At 43.5% G+C, this 26,454-nt stretch overlaps 1 protein-coding gene across 3 annotated transcripts in view; it reads left to right on the top strand.

Annotated features, from left to right (window-relative positions):
- Positions 1 to 9,583: 9,583 nt before the first annotated feature.
- Positions 9,584 to 26,454, top strand: part of LOC107187910 (protein alan shepard-like) — a 36,381-nt gene continuing 19,510 nt past the window's right edge. For all 3 annotated transcript variants that reach the window (XM_015576110.1, XM_015576109.1, XM_015576108.1), the window contains exon 1: positions 9,584 to 11,364. In XM_015576110.1, the coding sequence (XP_015431596.1) occupies positions 11,308 to 11,364 (57 nt within the window). In that variant the 5' untranslated portion in view covers positions 9,584 to 11,307. The remainder of the gene's footprint in view (positions 11,365 to 26,454) is intronic.

Raw genomic sequence — 26,454 nt, 5'->3', positions numbered from 1 at the left:
CGATATTTTTTTCTAAAAATGCTCAGCTTCAGTGGTGCAGTACACTGTCTTTGTATAATTTATTTCGGGATAAAAAAAATTCCATTTGACCAGAAATCTCTGCACACGGATGGAATAAATCTCTTGAAAATTTCGAACGAGTACCGTAAATTGGGGGTAACTTTTGTTTTCAGACGTTTGGGTAAAAAAACCTTAAAGCAAAATAAACCCCCCCCCCCCCCCCAATTTCACGATAGTAGCGCGAATTAAGAACGATAGGACTATCGAAGAAAAAGAAGATTACGAACATGAACATGCTGGAAATTCGTTTCAGATTGTTCAGTATCAAACCCTTCGTCGCGAAGTTCGTGTACAATTCTCGGCGAGGAATTTCGCGGAAAAGTGGAAGGGTTCGGCGCAACGACAAAAGCGGCGGGGGGCGGGGGGACTTGGAACATGCGCGCACCAGGCGGGGAAGGCACGCGGCTAGGACAAAAGAATTAAGCGTCGTCGGGGTTTACAGCAGGGAGACGGAAAAAGAAACTTTTTTTCTGTACCAGGACCGTGGCGCGGAATTATTTCAAGAAAAGAATTACACACCGCGAAACCGACCAAGAAGACATCAGATCGATACTCACCCGGAAGGTCGACGCGAGAAAACGAAATTGGAAATGCACAACCTCGAAAACTCGATTCAATCCCGATCATCCCCCATCTGTGTCCCCCATTTGCGTCATGGCTAGGCTGTTGATGTGTTTATAGATTTACAGGAAATTTTAACATGATAGAATAAAACATATTGACTCACCCTGTGTATTACGATCAACATAACAGGCATTTAGTACGGAAACATAATTTCCATCTGATTTGCAATTTTACAAAATCAACGTCTAAAATTCTGAATTTCCATAAACATCCGCCGTTTAATCATGACATTCGTCCACGTGTGTTTCCAGAATCATCAATCTCTCTTGAACAAATGCAAAAAAAGCGAACAAAAAAAAACAAAAAAGATCGTGAGCAGGACCACGGAAAGGTAGCTTAAGATCCAGAAGAAGAAAAGGGTGAGGGAAGTCACTAGATCGAGGCTCCTCCCTAACCTTTTTCCCTCCAAAGTCAAAATCGAACACGTAGCCGTTCGCATAAATTTCACCACGGCCACGCTAAGCAACGCTCAAAAGCGTGTGTGTCCTATTGGCGTTGAGAAATTCTCTCAGGGACAAATAGGGGGGGGGGGGTTCAACAAAAATGAGAAATATATACTCGAACTCGTGTCTCTCTCTCTCACTTCCTCTATGTGTGTCTACGCTGGGGCGGAAAGAGGATGCAGAAATGATGTGGAGAACGAGACTCTGGGAGAAAGAGGGTCCACGGGAAAAGGAAGGCGACAGAAAAAGATAAAAAATCGGAAGGGGAGGCGAGTTGCAGAGGTAGACAGAGATCGTGGCAAAGGGTGGAAAAGGGAGAAATTGGAGAGGGTTGAAGAGAGAGAGAGAGAGAGAGAGAGAGAGAGAGAGAGTGCGAGAGCAAGAGAGGTAGGGAGAAAGAGTGACGCAAGAGAAGGAGAGGAAGAAGAGAGAGAGAGCATAGAACTCTGCGCGCCGCAGCGCGCTACACGGGGTGGTTGCCCTCGTCTGCGCTTTGTGGGAAATGCCCGCTCAATAACGCGTAGGTCCTCTCTCGTCTGCCCCCCCTCCCTCTCACTCACCCTCGGAGGCATCGCAGCAAGGGCCACTGCCCCAAAAGGCATAGCCACCCGTCGAACAACCCTTATCCCTCCCTGTGTGTGTGTGTGTGCTCTCTACCCTCCCCTCAACCGAAGAGAGAAGACACTCCTCGAATCATCCTCTTCCTCCTACTCCTTCCGTCGCCCCCCACCCCCCTGCCCATGACGAAAGGATCGAACCTTGTCCTTATATACCTCATCCTCGGCCTCCGTGTGTCCGCAGACAGGGCCGATGGACGCGGACCTGCATCGATTAATCTTGCGATCTGCGGAGGATTTGTTGACGGAGACCGGTGGGACTCTTTGGATGGGATCACGTGGAAAGAGCGCATGATGCACCGCCCCCTTCTTTTCGAATGGAAAAACAATGAACGATAAATTAAATAGATCGGATGGGGCGGCCTTGTTGATTGAATCCCGGTGAATATATATGTATGTCCGTTTAGGGGGATGTGAAAGTTAGGGTATTTATACACTTCCGTTCGTAGGTATTAGGACGTTTATCTGTAAATGAAGTAAACTGAAATTGCGATATTGTTGTAGGTCTGGAAGAAATATTGTCTGAGAAATGTTCATGCCCGATGGATAAGTGTGTTGTGTTAATGTAAAAGTAGTTGACGTAGCCCAAAGTGTATAATATTTATGGAAAATCATGTTTTCTTTGTACAGACCAGGGTGTTCTAATAGTCGTAAACGACAGTGCATGTCTGACGAGGTAATTTCTTGTCTGTACATCGTTGACAGGTAGTAACGCGTCTCGTGCTTTTTATTGGTCTTGTTTTTAGCGGGATCTACGAGCAGACACGGGCAAATTCATTATATCTGGACCAGTGCTTCCCAACGTGAGGCGTGTGCCTCGACGAGAGGGAAATTTTGAATATTTTCGGGGGAACAGTTAGCGAATCATTGACATTCGTCAACTGGTCGAGAACATTTTTACCGTTGTATCCTGGTGGATACAATTTGATTTCATTATATCTTATTTTTTTTAAATATCAAGGTGACCTTGAGTGTTTTCAAGGTCCTTGCATCTTTCTTTTAATACCATCATGCTATAGGTGGTTGAATTCGGCCTTCTACTAGCAACAACGTGGTATTATAAAAAAAGATACATTGACCTTGAAAAAACTCAAGGTCACATTGATATCTAAAACGGAATAAGATATACATGCGAAAATGGAAAGACACGTGAGTAGTCGGGTCTTTCCATCTTCTCCTTCTCCGATTTTCCGTTTCACGAATTAAATATCCATCGTGGCACGCGCGCGTACACAACGGATGTTTAATTTCCATCGTTGCACAATTTCAGCTTTCGGGGGAAAGTGGTCGATATCTCTGCCCAGTATTCCGAGGTGCCTCACCCTCGTTCCAGGCATGGTGGAACCCCCAAAGATCGTTCGGGCAATGACCCCGACATTATACATTCTGCGCTCGGTATAGAGTGGTGGTGGACAGGGTTATATCCCCCGCCCCCTGATTTTGTCCCGCGAAAACTTGTATCTTGTCACTTGTACCGCGATCGAAGGCCGTAACAAAACCAGAAAAAACTGAAGGGTAGAGGGGGGGGGGGATCATAAAAAGGTAACAAGATACAAATGACAAGACGCAAATTGTCTTTGAGCAATTAGGTTCAAGCAGAAAAAGTTGACCTTTTTGCTCCCCTTTCTCTCAATCCAGAGATTTACATCCTAAAGGTTCGTTCGCAACGAACCAGATTCCATTAAAACTACGACCCGTTTCCACGGCTCGAAGGGAACATTAAAACAGAGTATTATTCGTCCACGTTGGATCCGTTTCAGCGTTGAGAAACGTTCAGGACGAAGTCCTCGATTCGCACGAACAAACGGTCCCGCTAGTAGAATTTCCGCAACGATTACAGACGGTCGGGAACACACGAGAGTTAAATGTAATCGGTGTGTATCGGTTATAGTTTTGCGCGACGACGGGCGCGTAGCGGTATATTCGTTTATAAGCGACGTGCTCGCCTGCATCCACACACCACCTACCGGATCAATAAGTACTCTTCTTGTTCACATAGGAAGCCGTCCGTTTCCTCCTGCACGATCTTCAGCCACGTTTGATGAACCCTTGCGTTATTCGATCGTTCCTTTTTTCTTTTTGAGAAATCGAACGGATGGGGGCACCCCGATAATCGTATGGGCGCGTTTACATTCGCAATAAGGATTTCGAAATCTGTCTGTCTGGGGAAAAAACCGTACAATACCGCTCATAAGTATTTGGTATTATTATTATAAATTGTTTATAACTTTGAAAATATAAATTCTTCGACCCATATTTATCAGGGCTTATACTCATCGTTTGGCGAGGACTGTCTACCCTAGAAGTACGAACCCTTTTGTTGATCACCCTGTATGTACAGGGTTTTAGCGTGATCCCCCGAATATCTTGTTACAATCGTGAAAACGCAGAAAGTATTTTATACGTAAGAAAGAATTGTTGAAAACATCTTGTCAGAGGGAGCTCGGCAGTTGATCAGTAAGTAGACAGTATTACCGTGGGGGGAGGGAGGGAGTTACATTGCACGTGAGGGGCCAATAATCGAATGATTACTTTTCCCCTTTTTTCCCGTTAATTAGCCCCTTAGGAAGGCAACGATCCGGGACACTGTTATGGAGATATGATATGAATAGCTCCAAGAGTCAAGGAATTGAACGATCGATGCCGTTCCGATGTTAGAACCACTCGTCAATGGAAGGATTTGGATTGGGGGAGGGGGGAAATGTCCGAGAAAGCGCGCAGAATCGCGCAAAGTGTACAGTCCTCATTCGTGATAACTCCGATTCGGATTTTACAGCGCGCTTGCAAATAGATGCGTAGATACCGGCCTGCGGCTCGTATCTATTTATAACGGCGGGACGGATCGCGGGGCAATTGACCGCGTGGCCTTGACTTCCTGTTGACCCCTAGTGCCCCTAGGGAATTTTCGGCGTGTACCTTTCGTAGAATTTCACGCCGGGGACATTCAAGAACCACACGTATGGTACCGTGAACCTCTCGACCGCGTGATCCCACTGATGAAAATGGATATCGTCGATGCATCGCGACAAAAAACAAAGACAGCCGAGCGTTTTACCCTCGCACAGATACAACCGGGGGGGGGACTTGAAGGAGAATCATGTAGAATAATAATTGTCATTCTTTTTTCTGACCCCTGTACCCCAGACTCTGCAGCCGATAAATAACAACTATCTGCATTTTTTTAATCAACGTCGATACATTGCCTCTGAAAAATATCGCTTTCGACCTTCCTATCCGCGTGGGATTGACGGGTCCACGGGCGGTGTGGCATGTTTATAGCCAGTCATTTATAACGGTGTGCCAGAAAAATTGATATCACACAGGGCTCAAACGTAGAGACTTCGAATACATTTTTTTTGTTTTTTCTTTTTTTGTTCAAGTTAGTCAATGATCTGCGCGCTGTTGTAGGAATTGAATGAAGGGAAAAATTGATCGATTCTATCCGTCCTTTCGGATTGCTCGGTTCTTAAGCTCTAATATCTTATGTGGGATTGTCGTACACAGGGTGAGGCAAATAAAACAGGCCATCTGAATATCTACCAAAAGTGATTTTTGCCGCCCTTTATATTTCATTATAAACTATTACTTACTTTTTCTACAAAAATTTTGCCGCCATCCAAAATTGCCCAATTACCCTGCATGCGCCTCCCCTCCCCCCCAGATCGGGTTCTGTTCGTACAACGGAACGTCGTCAACCGCGAATTCGAGCTGACCATGTTCATTCGTCATTCTCAATTCATCATAGAATAGGAAGTCCCCTATTTAAAGATCAGACCAAAAAAAGATAAAAAAAAGGAGGTCCCAATACGCATCGAACGGAAACGATCGACCGACTTTCCATGAGCCGTATAAATGTCACCGTTCGCGTTGTTACATTCGCGATGCAGAACCACGTACGTAATAGGTCTGTGTTACCGAAAATCGTGGGCCTCGCGTCGATTCTCCGGGAATAACTATGTTTAGCTTACTACTACGGGTCTACCGTGGTTTTTTCTTTCCGTGTGCAATCGGTAGGAAACCTGTTCGTACGAGCAACGGAATGTCTGAGTGGCCTCTGCCATCCTCTCATCTCTCTCCCCGTGCAATTCCACGCGTAGCGTAGAAACGAGTCGACCAGGTGAGATCGTTCATTCTGCAAGGGACATTTTTGTTTCAGCCCCCCCTCCCCCTCCCATCCGGAGGAGGAGGAGGAGGAGGAAGGTACCCCCCTCTGGCTGCTGGAGAAACTGCGAAATCGAGGATGGAGAACAAGGAGAGTAGGAAACCGGAAGGGGGTGAATAAGAGAGGGGGGCACTGGAATTATGCATATGAACATAAGAATTCTGTATAATACACACTGGTAACAGAAATGGAAACAGTGAAAACATTAGTTTCTGTAATTATGTAATTTTATTGGTAAACGAAACCTACAGACATATTAACATTCCTTGATATTGGAAAGCAAACAAATTCTTAGTGGAAAAAAGGGTCATGCCACTCCGTTTCTTTGGAGAACTTGTAACGAAGAGGGGCTCAGTGAAGGCTCTGGATCTTTAGACAGCTTTCGTCGCTATTTGCTGCCAATCTGCACGCAAATGACTATCTGGGTAGGAAGAAATATTTTATTATGAGAATTATAATTTCCATATTTAATCGATGAAACATGGTGTAATACTGTTTTTCTTATGTTTTATTCGTTACTCGAACCTCTTCATCTAGATAACGACTTTGCCCATCTCTGGTACTCGTCGCCATTTTGACTGAAGTGATTTATGATCGGCCATTTTGTTGGGTAATTAACCAGCTGTAGGCCCTATGCGTCAAGTATGTATTATGACTGTTCGACCGTCGAGGCAGCTACTGTAGCTGAGCTACATTGTCCCTAAATCATCTGTCTACGGATAGTGTAGTACACAATATCGAAAAGGCAACGTTACTTTTCCCGTTGAATTGCGAGTGACCTTTGGTATCGACTATTAATTGGTCCCGTTGGGTAAACAAATACGATTAGACAGAAGGGAAGAACGCTACGAAAAAGAGGAGCCCGATGGGGACAGAAAGAGGGAGAGAGAGAGAGAGATAGACAACTCGTAGGAGGTTGTGGAGGATGTCGAGAAATGAAGGCCAACGGCCTTGACCTTGTCCGTGACTTCGTGGTGAATGAGAGGGACAGAGAGAGAGGGGGGGAGAGAGAGAAAGAGGGACGGAGTGATACAAGAAAAGACACATCGGTCAAAACAAAGTGGCTTGCTTTCTTGCCCAGCGTCTCACCTGGCTACGTGGTCAGGGCGCATCAGACACATCCAGGTAAACGGCCAGCCGATGTTAATGACTATAATAAGCCGTCGTCGATTGTCCACGCCACGGTTCCATCAAAATGGACGCTCCACTGGACGAACGGTGGGGGAGGGGAGAGGAACAGAATGATTCAGACGGAGACGATTGTGCATCCGCCAGTAAAAAGAATGCTCACTGATTCAGACTCTCTCCAGTTATTTGGATAATGACGGAACTTATCAGACGGGATAGGTACATACACGTCATCATAACGGAAGCATGCGTCAGTCCAACGTCGCTGTGGAAACAGCGATTTCGTGAACGGGGACCTAACCTTATCGCGAGCTTTGGGAAAACCTATTCTTGTTGGATGTCTCGATATACATCGGAGTATACATGTACATAACAATACAAGCATTTATAAGCTCGAGTATCGTACGGTAAATATTAATTAAACGGGAAATCAGGGTGGACCACGAAACCGTGAACAGCTTACATTATTCTACAGTCATGAATAGAACTAGTTTTGTAAGGTAACTATTTATAAGATTATTCTACGTCATAAATAGCACCAAGCAGTCGTTTGTTGACCGTTTACGAGAATATATTGTGGCACATCAATTCTGAACATGTTCAATGTTTAATTGAGGTCAATGTTAACTTGCTTTAATTAAGGTAAATGATATTTTATTAATGTTTCTTTGGTTTAGAAGAAAAACAATTATTGTTGCGATACTTGCCGTATTCGTCTCATTATTCGCCAAAAGATGGGCGTAAGAAATTTATAGATTTATTTAGAAAAAACTGAAGGTGATCTTGGAAGCTCTGGGGAAGAAAAACAGGGTTGACAAAAAAATTTGGTACAATCATCTTGCTCTCATTGAATCATGTTATACTGGACAACAAAATTTTCGATCGAACAGCTAGCAGTAGAATAATATAATAATATAAGCTGTTCACGTTTCGTGGTCCATAGAATTTAATGTTTAAAATTTAGAAATAAGTAAAAGCACTTCAGGCGAAGTGATTATGTACTTCTTTACCTTCTGTGAAAAGTGATCTAAAGAGCGTGAATTGGAATTTTACAACATACATAATGATTTATTTTCGCAATACGCCTCAAGGTTTTCGCAAAGCAAAGGCATGTGTCCGGACATCTGTTCGCTGTAAAGTCAACAGTCTGGTTGTCAATAGTTAGTGGATTGATAATACTTACCTGATCCTGACTATAATTGCGCATGATGAAGTTGGTACTGATGTTATTATACGTAATTATAATACACTTATCTAAGACAAATACATTCATCTGCAACAGATGAGTATCAGTAGATATAGTGTACAGAGTATCCCGTTTAAATCGATCCATTCGAATATCTCCGAAACTGTTGACGACATAAAAAAATGTTTCAGACAATAGTTAAATGGTATCAGGAGGCATACTTTGTTTTTTTTCAATGGAATCGTATATTTTTTAATGCACTAATTTACCATAAGTGACTTGGTACTTTATGTAAAAGATCGATTCAACGGAAAACCTACCTGTTTTGCGGAGGGTTGCTGTTCGATCGATATTGATCGGAGATCGGTACCGTTTCTCTAACAGCATCCTGTGAATGAGAAATGTCGATGACCGTGAAAGAAAATTACCAAGATTCACCGTTGAAAAAGAAATAACAGGGGAGGCGAGAAAAGAAAAAAGCGACAGGAAAATCTCGTCTCCTGACCTCGAGGGAGTGTAGGAGAAGTGAGTGAGGTCGTTCCACGATCGATAACGCGAGTCTTTCTCTCTCTCTCTCTTTCGCGAGAAGGTGCGAAAGAACCTCTTCGTTGGATACCAACGAAAGGGCCGACAGAATCGATCTCGTCCTATATGAAAAGAAGAAGAGCGAATCAGACAGCGAGCAAGAGCGAAAAAGAGAGACGTTTAATGCCTACCGGTTTGTCTTCTCTAGCGGGCATGCTCGGACGAACGAGAGAGGAGAGGAGAGACTGTGTTTCGGTTACCTATCCTCAGATAAATTTCTAAATGAGAGAGGGCATACGGCGCTACACGTTTATTGCCGTATCGCGAAAGGTCGCGTACACGGGGGTGAGTACACCACCACCACCCGCCACTGTCTGCTGCTGTCGTACCGGTGTGTTTTCTCTCTTTTTTTCATTCTATTCCCTCGTATCGTCCTTCATTCGCGGTCCTCGTCTGTCACACGAGGGCGCTGTTTGTCGCGGCGGTCTCGGTTCCTGGGGTTCCTGCCTATCGGCGGCTGGTTCGTTCGTTCGCAGGCCTGCCAACCGCGCGACGCCGAATACTCGTTGAGAAAACCGCGGTGATCACCAACCGGCGGCCCTCTCTCCTCTGCGTCATTCGTATAGACAGAATCGTTCTGTCCTTTTCGATCCCGTGAAAGAAACGTTCGCGTATCCTCGTCCTGTTCGACGAGCTCGTAAGATCATACTCGTGTACACACACACACGGTGATGCGGATGCGCGTGTGTTGAGTGGCGGTCGTGCAGCAGGTGCGGCCGCTGGAGCCCCACCGTTGGTGGTAGCACTGCAGCGCCGCCAAACGGCGACTCTCCTTAGTTTCGGGCAAGATGGGCGAACCTCGCCGGGCAGTAGCTTAGACTCTACCTACAAGACAACACATACACTAAATGTTTCCTAACCACAAGTAACAATTAATTGTACATTTATTTTATTTAAGGGAACACAAACTCTATTTTTGTAACATGCTGTATTAGTAGTGCTCCGTGGAATTTGTACGATAGTAGAGTGAGAAAGAGCAGGTAAAAAAAAAAGGTGCGAGGCCACGCGCGAGAGACACACACACTCACACACAGAGAAACGGGGGACACGAAAGACGACGGGACGACGGGACGACGACGACGACGACGACAACGGGAAGCATCACCGAAAACGACAGGAAGGTTTTGCTCGCGATAACCGGGAGTACCGTGCGCCGTGAACAGAAACGAAGAAAGAAGAGGCGAAAGGTGGATATATATAAGGTGATATTCTTCGAACGGAACGCGAAAAATCGCGCGGCGAGGGGACCGGGGGAAGGAAGACAGCGACCGAATCGACGAGGACAACGATAAAAAGGGGGACAATCCCGACGAAGACGGCAACGAGGTGGATAAGGACGATCGTACCGCAACAGTGGGCCGCCACTCAGGCTGAAAACGACAGCGAAGTAGGTGATAATCTTCGCGTACGGGTCTCGTCGATCGTTCACTCGGCTCACGGTGTGTTCGAAGCTTGCCGAATTCTCGCTCGGTGTTGTGCGTGGTTTTTAATAACGTGTTCATATACGACGTGGAGAAAAGTGTGTTGTACGACTGATAGCGGTAGTGAAGTGTATAGCCGACACACCCTCTTGACACTCGACATCCGTCTCTCGATTTTATCGGCATCGGTTTCAGCTCTCTAACCCCCCGTTTCATTCCATTATCTTTCTCGCTCCACGGTGTTCGCTACATTTAACGCGCGTGTGTGGTACACGCGTGTACATTTCGGTCAGTGCTACAGAAAAGCCGCATTACATCCCTATCCGTCCCTCTCTCTCTCTCTCTCTCTCTCTCTCTGTCTCTCTTTCTCCTCTGATCATTCCTCCCGTCGCAGCGACCCCATCTCTCCCGTTTTCTCTCTTCCTTCGTTACTCTCTCGCGATCCATCGTGTCCTGTATCATCTTCGTTCGTGCGTTCGTCTTTACGTGTACACGGTGTAAAGAAAACGAAAAAGTGGATTTATCGTTGCGGCTGGTCGCATCGGATTTCGTTGTCGGTGATTTTAACAATCATATACCGACCGGGCTCTATAATCGTGTGTCCCTTTTGCGTCCCGTAACCATACGTACTGTACTTCGTCCTAGCTCTACCCCCTCCCGGCAACTCCCCCCTCGTTTTACGAAGCGTCTCACCCACACCTCTATTCATCCTCTTTCGCTCTCCCTCTCTCTCTCTCTCTCTCTCTTTATTCCTCGCTCTTTTTCTGCCTTCGCTCCACCCTGGTTTATCGGCCGATCAGAGTGCAAATTCGTTCGTGACCGTGTGCTGTGTGTGGGTTCTGCATCTAACCAGTGTCTCGGGCAGGGTATATACACACCGAAAAAACACGGCTGACGCCGCTCTCTTGGCAACGCCGGACCAAAAGCCACGAGCAACAACGACGTACAAGTACGATTAGAGAGAAGCGCGGCCCAACAAAGATAGAGAGAGACAGCGTTTCTGTGTCCGTGTACGTAGTAATAGAACCGACGGCATTCGGTATCGTTTCGTTCGGGCGCCACGAGCGATAACACCGCTACCATGTCCGTGAGGATGGAAAACGTAGCCGCGCCGAGGAAGCTCAACTATAAAATGATGGTGAGTACCCCCCGAAAAAAAACTACCGTAGTGTTGTGTTTCTCTCTCTGTTCGTGATTCACTATTTTCTCGACGCCGGCTGAGAAACGTGCGCCGCCGGCCGGGATATCGTGCGTTCAACGCTCCATGCCGTTCAGAGAGAGCGTGCGTGCATAGTTACTTGTGTATACACGCTCTTGGAAAACGTAGCATTACCATGGGGGCGGCCGATGGCCACGAACCTTGCGGAACCGGCGTAGTTTGACAGTTTGCCGCGGGGCGTCTGCTGCCCCACCCAATCTCCTCTTTCTCTCCCCCACCTTAACCTCTCTTGTCGAGAGGACCGTCTTCACGTATCCCTTTACTTCTTTCTTCCTTTCTTTCCTTCGTTTTTTTCTTCATCATTTATTCGACCGTATTACAACCCCTGGATTCGTTTTAAATATTTATTTTTCAAAGACAAATAGTCGAACGGCACATTCAGCGCCACGATATTTTGCTTGACTGCTGCCCCCCTCCCCCTGTCTCTCGTAGCAGCGTGGCGGCGAATGTGTTAATACATATACAATTTTCTAGAGATTTGAAGCTTTCACGAACCGGCGTCATACAGTTATTAATGTCGAGGCTTTCGAATGTAAGCAGTGTGTCCGTTTGGAAAATTTGTCCCAGTGTTCATAATTGGACACTGTGCAATGTGTCATTCAACCCTTGGATATCCTGGCGAAATGTTGGGATATTTTCCTAGAACATTGCTTACAATCTGATAGAAATTTGAAATTTTATAGCTGCCAGGTAGAAGCGTTCAATTTTATGGATGAATTCATAAAAATTGAAATTGGATAGAAATTGTGTATTCTGTGAAGGGGGTCATCGGACATTAAATAACGTAAAGCTCTCTAATTTACGTTATACTGTAGTGAACTTTATTGCAATCGTGTATGCTATAAATGTATAAAATCCATACTATCGTTATAATTTTTTGACAGATATATGTTCGATTCATGAAGGGTGGTTGAATTAATAACAATTCATTGAATAATGTGCACTCAAACGTAATAGACTTCAGCTGGTTTTCAGTCATTTGTTCTATTAGTAGAAAAATATCCGGTTGATTTTCATTTACTGATAAAATGAGAAATGGTGTAACGCATGACTAATGAAATTATAAATATTCATGACTATTACAAAATTATACTCTTTTGATTGAATTGTTCTAAGTTGATAAAGAAAACAAACGTGTTTTTCCTCTCTTTGAGAATGTTTGATTTTTCGATCCGGGATTTGTGAAATCAGGTTCTTAATCTTATTCGTACGGTCCTGGCATTCTGCGCAGACTCTTGCCGTCTCGTCGTCCTGTTCTCTGCCTACTTTCAATTGGTACGCTTTTCGCAGAATAATTTGTATTAATATTAATTTCTTACTTCGGCGAATTGAATATATCAAATTGCATAAACATTTAACTACTTGATAAAAAATATAGCCGGGTATTAGTAATTATTTTTTGACTAATTGTTCGATCAATAATGCAACACAAAATGGAAAAAACATATACAGCAGTCTATTTGACGAAATGATCATTTTTGGATGAAAATTTCAGTTATTTTTTTTATTCCATGGATGATGTGTTTCATGTGTCTTAATAGAAACTTGTACACGCGCACAAGGGAAAATATTTGACGTCTGTTTAGTGTGTAATCGACAAAGGATTTTCGTCAATATTTAACGCTGCTTGTCTCGCCGCTTATTAATGCGATATTCGGTTGCTCGTGAAAGCGACGTGGAGCCACTATCCGGAAGCATTCTTAATCTGCACATTGAAATTCGACCTAACGCTTGTCAGTGTGGCCAACTTCATCGGGTGCTTTTAGCTACGTGCAATCACATTTTTTTTTCGCCAGTTAATCGATACTCGTTAACATAATTGACATGAAAAACTATAGTAACATTATATAATTTATGTCTTCTATTCCTTTTACTTTACAATCTTCTGACAATTTACACGTCCAGTTAAGCATAATATTGTTTGCAAATTTATTATCAGCGATACTCGATAATTATTCGTTGTTCCACTCTTCACTGAAGTCTGATTATTATTAACATAGCCCATTGGAAAGGTTATCGCACGGTAAATGTGTTCGAACGGACTCACGTGCAAACAGCTGTTCTTTTCAGTGTTGCCAACGCTGAGTGCAATAGTATCTATACATTCCGTTTTTTTAAATTGATTAACAGCACGCCAGTAATTTGGAATTCATTGGCGTAATTAATTTTAATAGAAATAAAAATTGTTAAGTATCGACGAAGAATCTGTAATGCTACTTTCAAACAATGAATGGGCATATTTACATTGGTTAATAGGACATTGCTTTTCGTTGCTTTACATTCAGTTCGAGAAATCGTTAAACTGACAGGCGTTTTCAAATACACATTGCTGAATGAACGAAATCGCGGACTACGGCTCAATAGCCAACCTTTCATTATTCTCGTACTTTGAACCCTCCAATCTAAAGTGTTTAATTAACAAATCAAATATTTTATCAAGATTGCGAAACCCTATCTGTATTACATTTATGGCCTGCGAACTCTCTGCATCGTTCGATGCATTCTCACGATCACTTTATTATCTCTACTTTGACTCACGTAGTGAAATGAATATTTTTGAACAATTTACTGATATTAACTGAACAAACTATTCGGACGTTTATACTTAAGTATATTTGAATACTTAGAATGATATAAAGTACCATGGTGATAATTATGATGTTGCTTTTCAGAATACCAAATAAAATGTACAATTTAATCAATATCGAGTACCGAAATTTTCAAGGTTACTTTTCCAAATAGGATACACGTTATTGTAGTACTAATTTAAATATCACGATGTGACCTTTTAGTAATCAGAAGAAAGGTCAAGCACATACTCGACCAACGAACAATCGGAGAATTTTTTTTTTTTTTTTCATAGAAACCAAAGACCAGAAGTGTTTGTAGTATGTACTCGAGCGTCCATTCTTCCGGGTATATCCTTACACAACGCAGTCTAGAACTTGAGGCGTCATCGACAGCATAGTTTATTAGGAACGTTGAGTCTTACAAAGTTACCGTACCATTATTAATGAGCTTCGCGTAACACATCGATACCTAGCGCAAAGTTGTCGTCTAGTTCAAGTTGACCGTGTAATTTATAGTGTACGTGCGCGTGCCTTTATCTTTATACATTCGGTAGGCGTAAAGGTTGTCCGCACAGTCCTTACACCCAGTTAACCTGATCTCACGACGTTAAATGTCCTTTGATGTGGTTCAAAGTATCTCGGAACACCACTTTCGTATAATTACATAATCGTTACAATAAAATTCAAAATTTTCTACACAACTAAAATTGTTTCGAGTCAGGTTCGGGTTAAGATTTTTGGGGACCCGGGGCTATCAAACCTTCGTGGGTCCCCTTGGTTGAAGGGGTGGAGTAAAAAGTTTTGTAATAAAACATGCAATAGTTCGTTATATTTTAATAACTTTAATCCGATTTATTTCTACATTTAGTGTGATCTTTAATTATTTCAAAGAGGAAACATAAATGGAAGGTTTACATCGGGGCACTCCTGCAATGTGGTGCTGTAGACCCCCCTAGCCCCCTCTCTTGATCCAGCGCTGATTCGAGTACTGTTCAGTACTTGCAGAACAGTATTTGTAAAACCTGAAGATTTTGTGTGCTCAGTTTTCGGTGAGATGCGCGGGGGGGTTATAAATTGAGAAATTATTAACGAATATCAATTCCCACGATACCGTAATTAAATCGGAAAATTGACAACGTGAACGATAGTGTTTTTCTCTGTGGTAAAATTTTCATCATCACAGTACTTTTGAACGACTCTGATTCTTCGTATGCGTGTTTGTTTTATCCCGATCGTGTCACAATATTTTCGGTTCCATATGCTCGGTATCGAATTATAACTGTGGTAAACATTGGCCAATAACGAGCTAAATGTCTTATGGTAAACAATCTATCTTGACGACGGGTAAGGCAAAGTCGCAGTGACGAGAGAAGAGCAGCTCGCGTACGTAATCACGATTGAAACAAATCAGTCCAATTATTGTTATGAATTCTGAGCGTCAATCGACGAAACGCACACGCCAACCGTCCAGCCGGCTGTGTACAGACTGTTTCCACGAGAATGGACGAAACTTACAAAAAAAAAACTTTTTCCCTACTCAGTGTTGAGATTCGCAGTAACAACAAAAATTGTTAAACAACAAGTCCTCGAATACTTTATTTTATCGTGTTGCCGAGTATAACGTGTTTTCGATGTTTGAGCCTTTATTTTAAGCACACACTGTATGTATATCCATCCTGAACCTAACCTGTGTGCGCGCACGAAAATGTCCCGTTTGGCAGAGAAAGACAGAGAGGAGTGGGGCACACCGAATGATATTACAGAAATGCGATTAGAAAAATCGCGCGTAGCTCGGAGGAATGTGATCACCATTCCGTGGAACATAGTATTTTTTCCGATTTAGCATTTAATTACAGTTAGGTGGCGATCCTGCAAACGGTCGTTGCTGCGTTCAATGCTCGCTGAAAACTGCACGATCACCACCTATTATTAGTGTTTTACGATCGAGACCAGTATCTCTTCTCTGCGGCGATGCTAAAACACAAAAGCCCCGTGGTACACCGACGAGCAAACTCGGCTTCCTCTAGGGGGAAAAAAAATGTAGGGGTAAGGGCCTCCTACCGCTTGATAAATTTATTTCAAATACTGAAATAAATGTTAAACTAAATATTAATTTGGCATAATTTTAGTAACTCCGAGATCAAAATCGAGATCAAGTGGTAGGAGGTCTTTCCCTTACATCACTTTTTCCCCTAGTGGATGCCGAGTTTGCTCCTAAGTGTATATGTCCGAACCGGTCACGTGTCTCGGGGACGCCAACCGGTGCACTTCTTTATAGTCGCAGACTCGGTACCTACTGTCAGAATGTAACGATACCACTTGTTCTGTCGGACTGAAAAATTTAACGGTATGTTTCAATTCAACTTGCCACTTCGAAACGTTAAATTTCGTTCTGTCCATCCTCTTTTTGCCCGCTGTCGAAGTTAAATATTCTAGGAATTTTATTTATCGATCATCCTAGCGTGTCTTGACTGGATGTGATTTTGTATGGAAAATTCAAACTAGTTAATATCGTTTTCTTTTCTGCACTTGAACATATTTCCGCCATACTTGACAGCATATTTTTCAGTCAGCGAACCTTGTTCAGTAGCCACTAGGTGGCACTTTGGTACGGGTCACATGGTGTATCTTACAAAATTAGTTTCTTTCCCAGGGGTGCTCGAAATATGGTTATTCCTCTCGTCATTCTCCTGTGCTTGTCAATGTTTTAAAATTGAGAAGATGTATCTCGCAGGATTAGGACCGGGAAAAAAGCCACGGATAGAAGTTTTAATAGCTATAGAGAAAAAGGGGGCTCGGCGGTTCGGTTTGTAGGTGGATAAGAGGCGGAGGCGGCGGCGGAGTTCGTTGCAAACCGAGTGGACGATTAAAGGGAAGAGTGAGAGAGAGAAAGACAAAAAGAGTGGGGGAAGGACGACGAGCCTAAAGGGTGGAAGGACCGAGGGGGTAGGGTGAAGAGAGAATAGACGCAGCAAGGATATCGATTATTCGTGGTTGCAGCGTCTGCAAGGCCCTCCCACCGTCGCCGAGGACCAACACCCGGAAATCTCGATGATACACTGAACCGAGATTAATCTCATTTTTTCCTTCCGGTTTTGAAATACTTCTCAATCGAGTTACACGAACGAGGGGGCTCGACAGACGGTTGGAGGGGAACGGGGTGGGGTGGTAGGTCGTAAACGGTAATACTGTCAACTGGCTCGACAATGTTTTTGTTCGTTTCGGTAATTATACTTTTCTTTTCAATCATACAGTATTATTGAAGAGTACAATGTAAACAATTTACAACGCAACAAAAGGTCGAGGTCGTTTCGGACTTTATTTTTGAACTTGTAGACGGTGATACAGGAAAAAATGTGAATTTATATTATAATACCCGTAATTATCCTAACACGGGGTCCGTTTTTGAGTATGCAGGGTGAAACAAAAAAAAAGGGTTCATAACTTCTGCGGTAGATAGATGGAAAAAAAGTCCTAATAAATATGAGTCAAAAACTTAATATTTTTAAAGTTACAGACAATTTTTTCGTTTCCGTTAAAGCGAGCGACTTTCTGGTTTCGGCAGCTACCGCACCGTACGGGAACAACAAGGAAAATTGTAAAAAAAACGAATAAAAATGACAGAAAACCTTTTGTAATCAGGAAAAGAAGAAACGACGAGATAATTGTCTTAACCGAAACGATAAGATTGTTTAGAACTTTGATAATATGAATTTGTCGACCCGTGTTTAGTAGAACTTATATTCATCATTTGGCAGGTACTATCTATCCTAGAAGTTGTAAATCCGTTTTTTGTTTTACCCTGTATAAAATACGGATCATCAGAGTCGTCCAGATGAATTGTGATCCGTAACAAGAGTTCAAAAACCGCGTATATATCTCTATGAGATGACATTCGCTTCCCAGTCGTACCAGTTTCGCGACCCGGATCGTCGGTGGCCCGGCAATAGGAACGCGGCGGAATTATTTCCATCGTTGTGTTACTTTAACGTCAGAAAGGATTATCGGTTCGTAGAATAAATACTAACGCCGATAACATTTCCGATTCATTTAGGCAAATTAATGCGTTTCATGATTTATTGTGAAGTCATTGCGTGTCAAGCCGGTATTCACGGACTTGGGCCACTGATTGCCGCGGCCTCGTAGCGCGTCGCGTCGGGACGCGCATAGAGGAACGTGATATTCGACCGAGGAAATGTCGCCACGGCGTGTCGGTGTCTCTTTGTCGGCTGGTTCCTTCCCATTTGTCTCAATTCGCGGTACTGCATCGTTCCTTCGGGGCAAGCCAATTTCATGATTACGTAATTATGGTGATTTCTCTGTCGGTCATAACCAGCCGCAGTGATACTGTTAATCCGGTCTGTATAAGCGCGTTTACATGAGCGACGGTGGGTAAAAAAAGAAGGGGGAGGAGGGTCGTCGAGCCGAACGGCACCGTCGCACCGAGGCCTTGATTTATCGACAGCGACGTTCTTTTTCGAGGAATCGAACGATCATCCTCTCGCATATCTCGATGTGATCGTAGAGCGAGATTCGCTTGTGCCCCACGAGGGCGATCTCGCGTGCGGTTGGGAACATTTTTTATAGTTGAATCGTTCGATTACATTACGACTTTAATGCCATCCGTCATGAATTTTTGTAAATATCCTTGTTACACCGTTGTTCGATGAAAATCCCGTATGTATTTCGTAGCGATCGTTGGGAGATTCTTCGATTTTCGGTGGCTGATTGGAGGTTAACGTTGAATTAACATAAAATTGTGTCAAACATAAAATTGCTCGTAATTCGTTTAAATTTGTTTGCTTGTCGAATGTAATTTATTTATCAAACGAACCCATTATCCGAGTGATAGTGTGTGTCGAATGACCGGCGTGAATCTAATATTGAATTTATACTCTGGGACGTTTCGATTGGACGGTGGCCAAAGTTATATAATTATGACCGTGCCGGTGGTGGATATTGTTCCATTAAATTTTCGAAGCAAAAGACACTGTCCGGCCAGAATTGATATGTGCACTTACCGGACGCGATTTACTCGATCTCTTCTGGAGGAAAGATATTTTCTTTTGATGTTCGTCCAGTTGACTAATTTACCGTCAGGTGGGTTTTATATTTGACTTTACGTTCGTGCCAGTTACAGTATTTCGTGTTGAAACGAGGTCGGTCACCGGTGACCGTCATCGTGTCATTCATCGTTCGTTCTGACAAGTGGCCCCCAAAAAATAACGATAATAATTATAGTTTAGTTTAGTTTGGAACTTTTCTCCCGGAAGGAGGGAGTTTCGATCCTCCCCCCCAAGGCCCATCAGTGGCTATGAGAGCCGGTAGATTTCGCACAGCCCTGCTATAGGACTGCGGTGGGCATTACCCGGGGAGTCTGTTTCCCCCAGTTTTCCTTCCCGACCAACTTTTTTAGGCCCGGGCCACATGGAGGCAGGGGAAGTACTCGCGCGGGGGGCGGAGAGTCACTAGAATCGTCCCATCCCTACCTAATAAAATTAGCTAAAGGAGTATGGTCGTCGGGGCAACCGATCCTTCGTCTCCAAAGTGAGTACCAGCTCACTCTTTGCTTCACCCACACACCGAGTCTGTACCAGGGGTGGAATCATCGTGCTTGCGTACGTTCCATCATCGAGAGAGAGCTGTATCGCCTATTTCAACCCCCTAGTCCGTTACCTGCCTATGTCCCGAATAATTCAGGAGCCCCCCCTCCTCTGGTTACCCATCTCAAAATTACCACCTCCCTTCAAGGACAGGGAGGGAGTCCCGGGACTCCGACAGCGATACATGGGGAGGCCGTTCTAGCCGACCTCAAGGAGAGACGTGGTCGGGTTCGGCGATCACCTCCCCCAGGAGCTGCGGATAATATTTATAAGGTCAATGTGAAAAGAAATTCACGACAGAGTGTGAAAAAATACTTTGAATATTTGTGGCAACCCTAGTTCAAATATCACCCAGCGGATACGGAGAGTTATTTTGACTCAATACGATTCTGTCCATCATCGTGTATGTATGCACTTTGTCGCGAGACTTTCTCCCGGCCAGGCGATCGGGTGGTTCGCGATAAAACGAAAAACAGGAAACCATTGAACGTTGTGTCCCGTGATTGATAAGTAAGGACGGGAATAACGAGAGGGAAAGTCGGAGAGTGTATCAACGGAATGAGTCACCGGGAGGGGGACCAGAGACACGACGAGGTCCGATATTCATTTGTTGGCGTGGCACTGGTCGCGTTTAGTGCGTATACAGACCGTTAGAGAAAAGTGGTTGCGCTACGAACGGAAGGCATATATATATATATATATATATATATATATATATATATATATATATACCACCCACGCAGAGAGACGGTGTAATGATCCCCCGTCATTGTCTACTCCGCGCGTGTCTTTCGCGTCGCTGGGAAAAAATTGATTGGACCCGAGAGCAGCACGGTCGTGGACGTCTGCTGGGAAGTCAAGGTCGTTCGATGACCATGCTTTATACCCTGACCTATAACACCTCGTGACTTTGCTGTACAATTGTTATTAGTGACTTAATAGAACGCGTAGTTACAGAAATTTAATAAATTTAACACGTTAAACGTTATGTCCTCTTGGGGACCGACAGTAACAAATTTTAAAAATAATACTTCATGATTCGTATAATGTTAAAAAATATGTTTAGTCTTTTTTTTTCAGTGGATTTTATTGAAATGTTTTAAAGAAAAATGAGGGGTTTCCTTAGAAATATTACTAATAGTTACAACTTTCGTGGTACAATTTCTGGCTACAGTAAATCCTCGATGAGTGTTCGAAGGCTCCAGTAAAAAACTGCAATAATATAATAGACGGGATTGTCAGGTTAGTTTTTTTTACTTTGCGGTTTTAGACAACCATTTTAATAATGTGAAAATTTCGTCTTCGCAAGTATTTATTGGAAAAGATGTATTGCAATCGCATCAACAGTAGCGTCACGAGTCCGTTAGAAGCGATTCCATTTTGTTTTCTGACGGACCAGGAAGGTAGGTCCCGCTCCGCTTGCGTGCAGGTGCGAGAACTTGAATGTGACTTCCGGTTGCCACCGGCCACGCCAAGGTCGTTATCGTACTCTCGTGGACTGTGAGATGGAGTCTTATTAAGAGTTTTAAACAACGTTCCATCCCCTCGAGTTCGAGGGGTGGTGTACCGCGTCAGGACAAATAAATTGGATTTAATTAATCGCCTGGAATTCATAGATGTGGAACAGTGATACTGCACCCGTGGCGCGAGGTACAGTAACGCCACGCTGAGTTTATGAGTTCACTGTGACAGTGTGTGCAGCCGAGAGTGTCCGACAAACCTTGACATTAACAACTAGGGACAAAAGACCTTGAACTTGAAACGTATCATTTTCCGTGTCGCCGAGGCACACTCGTTCCGTGGCTGCGTTAAATGGAATGGGACAGAATTCATGGGTACGTCTCTTGACAGTGGGAGGTCACTGATCGAGGTTATTATGAGCGATACAGTATCTATATTTCGAATATCGTTACTTTTCTATTTAAATATCGATACTTTGTATGTACATGTATAGCGATACTTTGGGGGTATCAGTACGTATCGATACCAAAATATCGATACAATTCAAATGTATATCACGAATAGACGCCGTACGAAAACATTTGTCCCGTCTGAAGTTCGACGCATATTTCGGCGCCCACGTGACAGAAATCCGATATGTATCGCGACGCGGCCAGAGGCTACCGGCCAATGGGAAAATGTGTGCATGTATCCCTGGTGTTCTTTAAGAACACGGTCGAGTTGCAGATAATCCATCAAGTCGGGCACAGCAAGTTCAAGGAGAATTGTAACGGCGGCAAGAGGGGGGGGGTTCGTTTCGCGCGGCAAAAAGGCGGACGGAATCGTGAAAGATGATTGGATATCCGAGCAACAGCGAAGGTCTCGCTCGTGTGTGACGGAGCGCCGCGCGATACACGTTGCGACGACCGTAGAGCGAGGAACGGTGGTCTACCTTCTGTGTTGTTTGTGCGCGAATATCTTTCGCGGACGATCTCATTATTTCATGAGGTAAGGACACGGAAGCACGCGATACCCCCGAGGCTAATAATACTCCCAGTCGGCCTAAACTCGGCTAAAGGGTGTCAGACCTGCGGCGACCAGGCAACCGGCCAGCCCTCTCTCTATTTTCTTCTCCCCTCTTCGTTTTTCCCCGACGATCCCCAGGCGGGCGCGCGTCTTCTTCCGTCGGGTGACACCTACCGGACACAAAATATCGGCTTGTTGTGCTGAGGCCAAGAGGGTGCATCGACAGTGACGCCGATACACATTTGAATTTTATCGATATTTTGGTATGGATACGTATTGATACCCAAAGTATCGATACACATGTGTATCTGGAAGAAAATATCGATATTATCAGTGTATCGATACTTGCAATTAAGTACGAAGTATTAAATCCAAAAATGAAAATAAATCATTTATTTACGCGGATATTTACGTAGCTAGATTCTCGGGTAACAGTGTGTTGAAAGGAATCGACCAATCGCAAACTTCATGGGACGCTCGCGATTGGTCCACGTTTCTTACGACCTGTTACATTATGGGAAATGCAGCGATTGTATCGAAATTTCCATATTTATGGGTTAAATATCGATACTTGAATATGTCGTCATATTAAATATCGATACGAAATATCGATATTTGAATTGAAGATGTATTCGAAATATCGATATGTATCCCTCATCACTAATGGCCGCTCCCGCCTTCGCCTCCGCTTGCGTGGAAAGCAATTCTTTCTTCGGTACGCTTGATTTGTGCATACGTCTCACTGAAGCCTAGAGGATCGTTTTGTTCGAAATTGCGATTGGAATGCAGTGAACAACAAAGTACAGATTTGAAAATGGGTCAACGATTGGACTGACATGATACGTCACGTTTTCTATTCTTTATCTCTCGCAAATAATAATGCAAATAATAAATAATAAATGTAAACACGTGGAAGATTGATATCGACGAGTACTGGCGTGTATAGGTTCGATCATTGCTATACGAAGGCGGCGGACTGGTCACGCCGTTTGCCAACATTCTGTACTCTGATGTATTTGTGTGTCTTTGCGTCGCCTCAGAAAGTAAGGTTAACGGCCAATCCTATTGAATTACCAGTAAATATCAAAAGAAACGCAAGGAATGTCTCAAATAGCAATACGACGCACATAATTGCTCCTGAATGAAACGAATTAGAGGAAGAGCTAACATATACTTTCTGAAGCGACTGTAGAAACCAACGATGGACATGAGTGGTTGCGGGAAAAGTGACATTAACTCAGAAGCCCTCTGGTGGGGAGTACAGGAGGTGCCACCACAGGGCCAGCGTTGAAAATACAAGCAATCTCGCGAAACCGTTCCGAATTAACGAGAGAACGCCAGTACCAAGTATTGGGGCTGCCCCTCTTCCAGTTGTGTTGTCGGCGGTGAGATACACAAGTTCAGTGACTTCGGCCCCGCGATGACTAATACGAAATTCATTGCTCGACCATTGCCGGTTTCCTTCCAGACGCTTTAACGGCGCTCGAATAACGTGAAAACTATGCGAATCTACCGGCTTGGAACCGACGTATTATGGGAAGCATTATGTTCTACGAAAACGCCGCCCCTTCTGAACTTTGTATACAACGACTGTACTTAGTGCCCTCGCTTCATGGGTAATTTTGAAAGCACCGCTTGTCTTCTTTAACACTAGAACTACCGACGATAAATGCATATTTGTTTTTGATCGGTGGATAAACGTGAAAAACTTTTGAAAATTAAGAAATTTATAAAATGACTAATTTCTTCTAAATGTATTGTCATAACATTTTAATCGTTGTTGTAAGAGTGTGTTGACAAATCATTTTGACTTGCTTGGTAGTTCTAGTGTTAAGGGATCACCCCCTACCACAAGAGTGTCAGATCTGTGTATACGACCGTGGTTGTGCCAGGCGTAGGGAATACATGGCCGCGTAGGGACAACGTGACGTAGTAGGGATAGTAGAGGGGGTTATATTTGTGTCGAGGACGCGACGGTGTTACGGTTTCATTCGTATTCCATGCAGTATTAGCATGGTGTGCACAAGTTGTATTACTGGTGTGTATATAGCAGCTCTGTGTGACGTCACCTTGTTCCTACGGGTAGGGAATTCTCCTGGCAACGCTGGTGTCCTGTAATTCGTGGCTGCGACCGGAAGAAAGCCCTCCCGTGAACCGAAGTGAAGATAGTGAAATGTGGGGTGTTCCGTTAAATGCTCGCGCTCCCAAAACGTTTCTCGTCGTAGTGCTTCCGCCCCATATCACGAATAATGGGGGGTAATGTGTGCTGATCGAATCGACTTCGAACTATCATTTGGGTCCCGTTAAGTGCTCGCTACATGGGAATGCTTATAACCTTTATCCTTGTCTTCAGTTTTTAATACACATTCTACCGTTTCTTCGCTTCAATTGGACCATTTAAGAAGAATATAATGTGGACTCGTTAAATACATCGCGAGTTGACAGTAATTTCGCGTGCGCGCGTGAACTATAATTGCGGCGAACTACACGAGTGGCGATAACAGCGTCAAACCGATACAATTGCCGCAATACAGGACCCGTTGATTAGTTGACGATAAATTTATCGCGTGTCGGAAGCCTTTCGAACGAAAATTCCCTCCCCCCTCCGCCGATGCTTGTTCCCAGCCGGTCGAGGGAAAAACCTGATAAACGCATGCCGCGACGCGTTTCGATGTCCTTCGACTTTTTGGATCGACTCCCAGATCAACAGGTTTCGTGGCACCGAAATTTCGTCTGCAACGCAGCCTCGTGTTGAAACAGTAACCAGCCCAGAGTTACTCATTTTGCCGTTGACAATGATAATCACAATAACAGATTTGTATTAAATGAAAAGAGAAATATCCTGTCGTGTCGGTACAACGTGCAAGCATCGGGTAAGCGTCGTTTAAGTCTCGACCAATGCTTACCTAACGAAATGTGATGCATTTGCTAGCACAAATTAAGATTAGAAGAAATATTCTATCATTTTAACACTTTTTATTCTACCTGTGAGTCTGTTAAACACTAGAACTACGAACAGTTAACCGATGCCTATTTCTATCGGATCGATAATAATGACAGTGTTATATAGATGTTCAATCTAAGAGCAATGCAAATCTAGGATTAATTGAATATACAGTAGTTTAATCGTGTTAATATTTTTAATTTCATAGAGATGTAATTGTAATTTACAATGGAGATTTAAGTTCGTATTAATAATGTTTCTAAATTCAACTACTTCCCATCGAACCTCTTACTAATCCTGTTCCCATCTTTCTGTTTCAGGTAAGTTCATCACGATTCGCATCACCGGAAGCAATTAATCGAGTCCATTACGCTAGGTACGCATCTGTGTCTTCGTTTAATTCCTTCGAATTACTTTCAAACTACAGACCGATTAGGAGAAACGGTCCTCGGAATACAGACTTTCATTACCTATCTATACACTATTCTTGTGTGTAACAAAGTATTTAAATCGTGCCGCCATATTAGTATTCACGATACGTGACTACAGCAGCGAATGTCGAGGGGAAAATATTTTCGATCGAGTGCCTTATTAAAAGCACGTACTGTTTGAATTCGAACTGGAACGCGTGTCCATACTTTGGCGTGTAAAACGATCGTGTTTTGATTTTTGCAGGATTGATAGGTAAATGTGATTTGTTTCATTTCAATTACATTTTCGTGCGATGATAAATTTTCACCAGAGACACGCTCGCTTTTGTAGGTCTTCCATTAAGATACTAGGTTAGGTCATTGCCCTTCTAATATTATTCTTTTCGCGAGATTACATATTCGATTTTATGTAGTATTACTAATGGGGGATTATGGTGCCCATCAGACAGGGTGTCCCATTTAAATCGACCCATCTGAATATCTCCGAAAATATTGACGATATTAAAAAATGTTTCGGACAAAAGTTAAATGGTGCCAGGGGGCACACTTTCCGATGCAAGTAACTTTATTCTATGTGGATGCGTAGTACCTATAACGCCACCTTTGTTTTTTTATGGGATCGTATATTTTTTAATGCAATACTTTATGCTACTCGTTAATCCTTGTATAAAGTACCAAGTCACTTATGGCGAATTAGTGCATTAAAAAATATACGATTCCATTAAGAAAAAAAAGTTTTGACCTTCATATGACCTCTTCGCGTCCAGACAGAAAAGCGTTACATATCAGAAAGTGTGCCCCCCGATACCATTTAACTTTTGTCCGAAACATTTTTTAATATCGTCAATATTTTTGGATATATTCGAGTGGGTCAATTTAACTGGGACACACTGTATAACGTAGATCCGATCGTCCCAATAATTTTACTCTCGTGCATCTCGTTCCGTACTTGAAAACAGAGCGTGTACGGTCAAGCAGAAGGTAAACGCGTCATG

The sequence above is a fragment of the Dufourea novaeangliae genome, unplaced genomic scaffold (assembly GCF_001272555.1).
Source record: "Dufourea novaeangliae isolate 0120121106 unplaced genomic scaffold, ASM127255v1 scaffold112, whole genome shotgun sequence".
Classification (NCBI taxonomy): Eukaryota; Metazoa; Arthropoda; class Insecta; order Hymenoptera; family Halictidae; genus Dufourea; species Dufourea novaeangliae.
The sequence above is the reverse complement of the archived record's forward strand: the minus strand, read 5'-3'. Positions and strand labels throughout refer to the sequence as shown.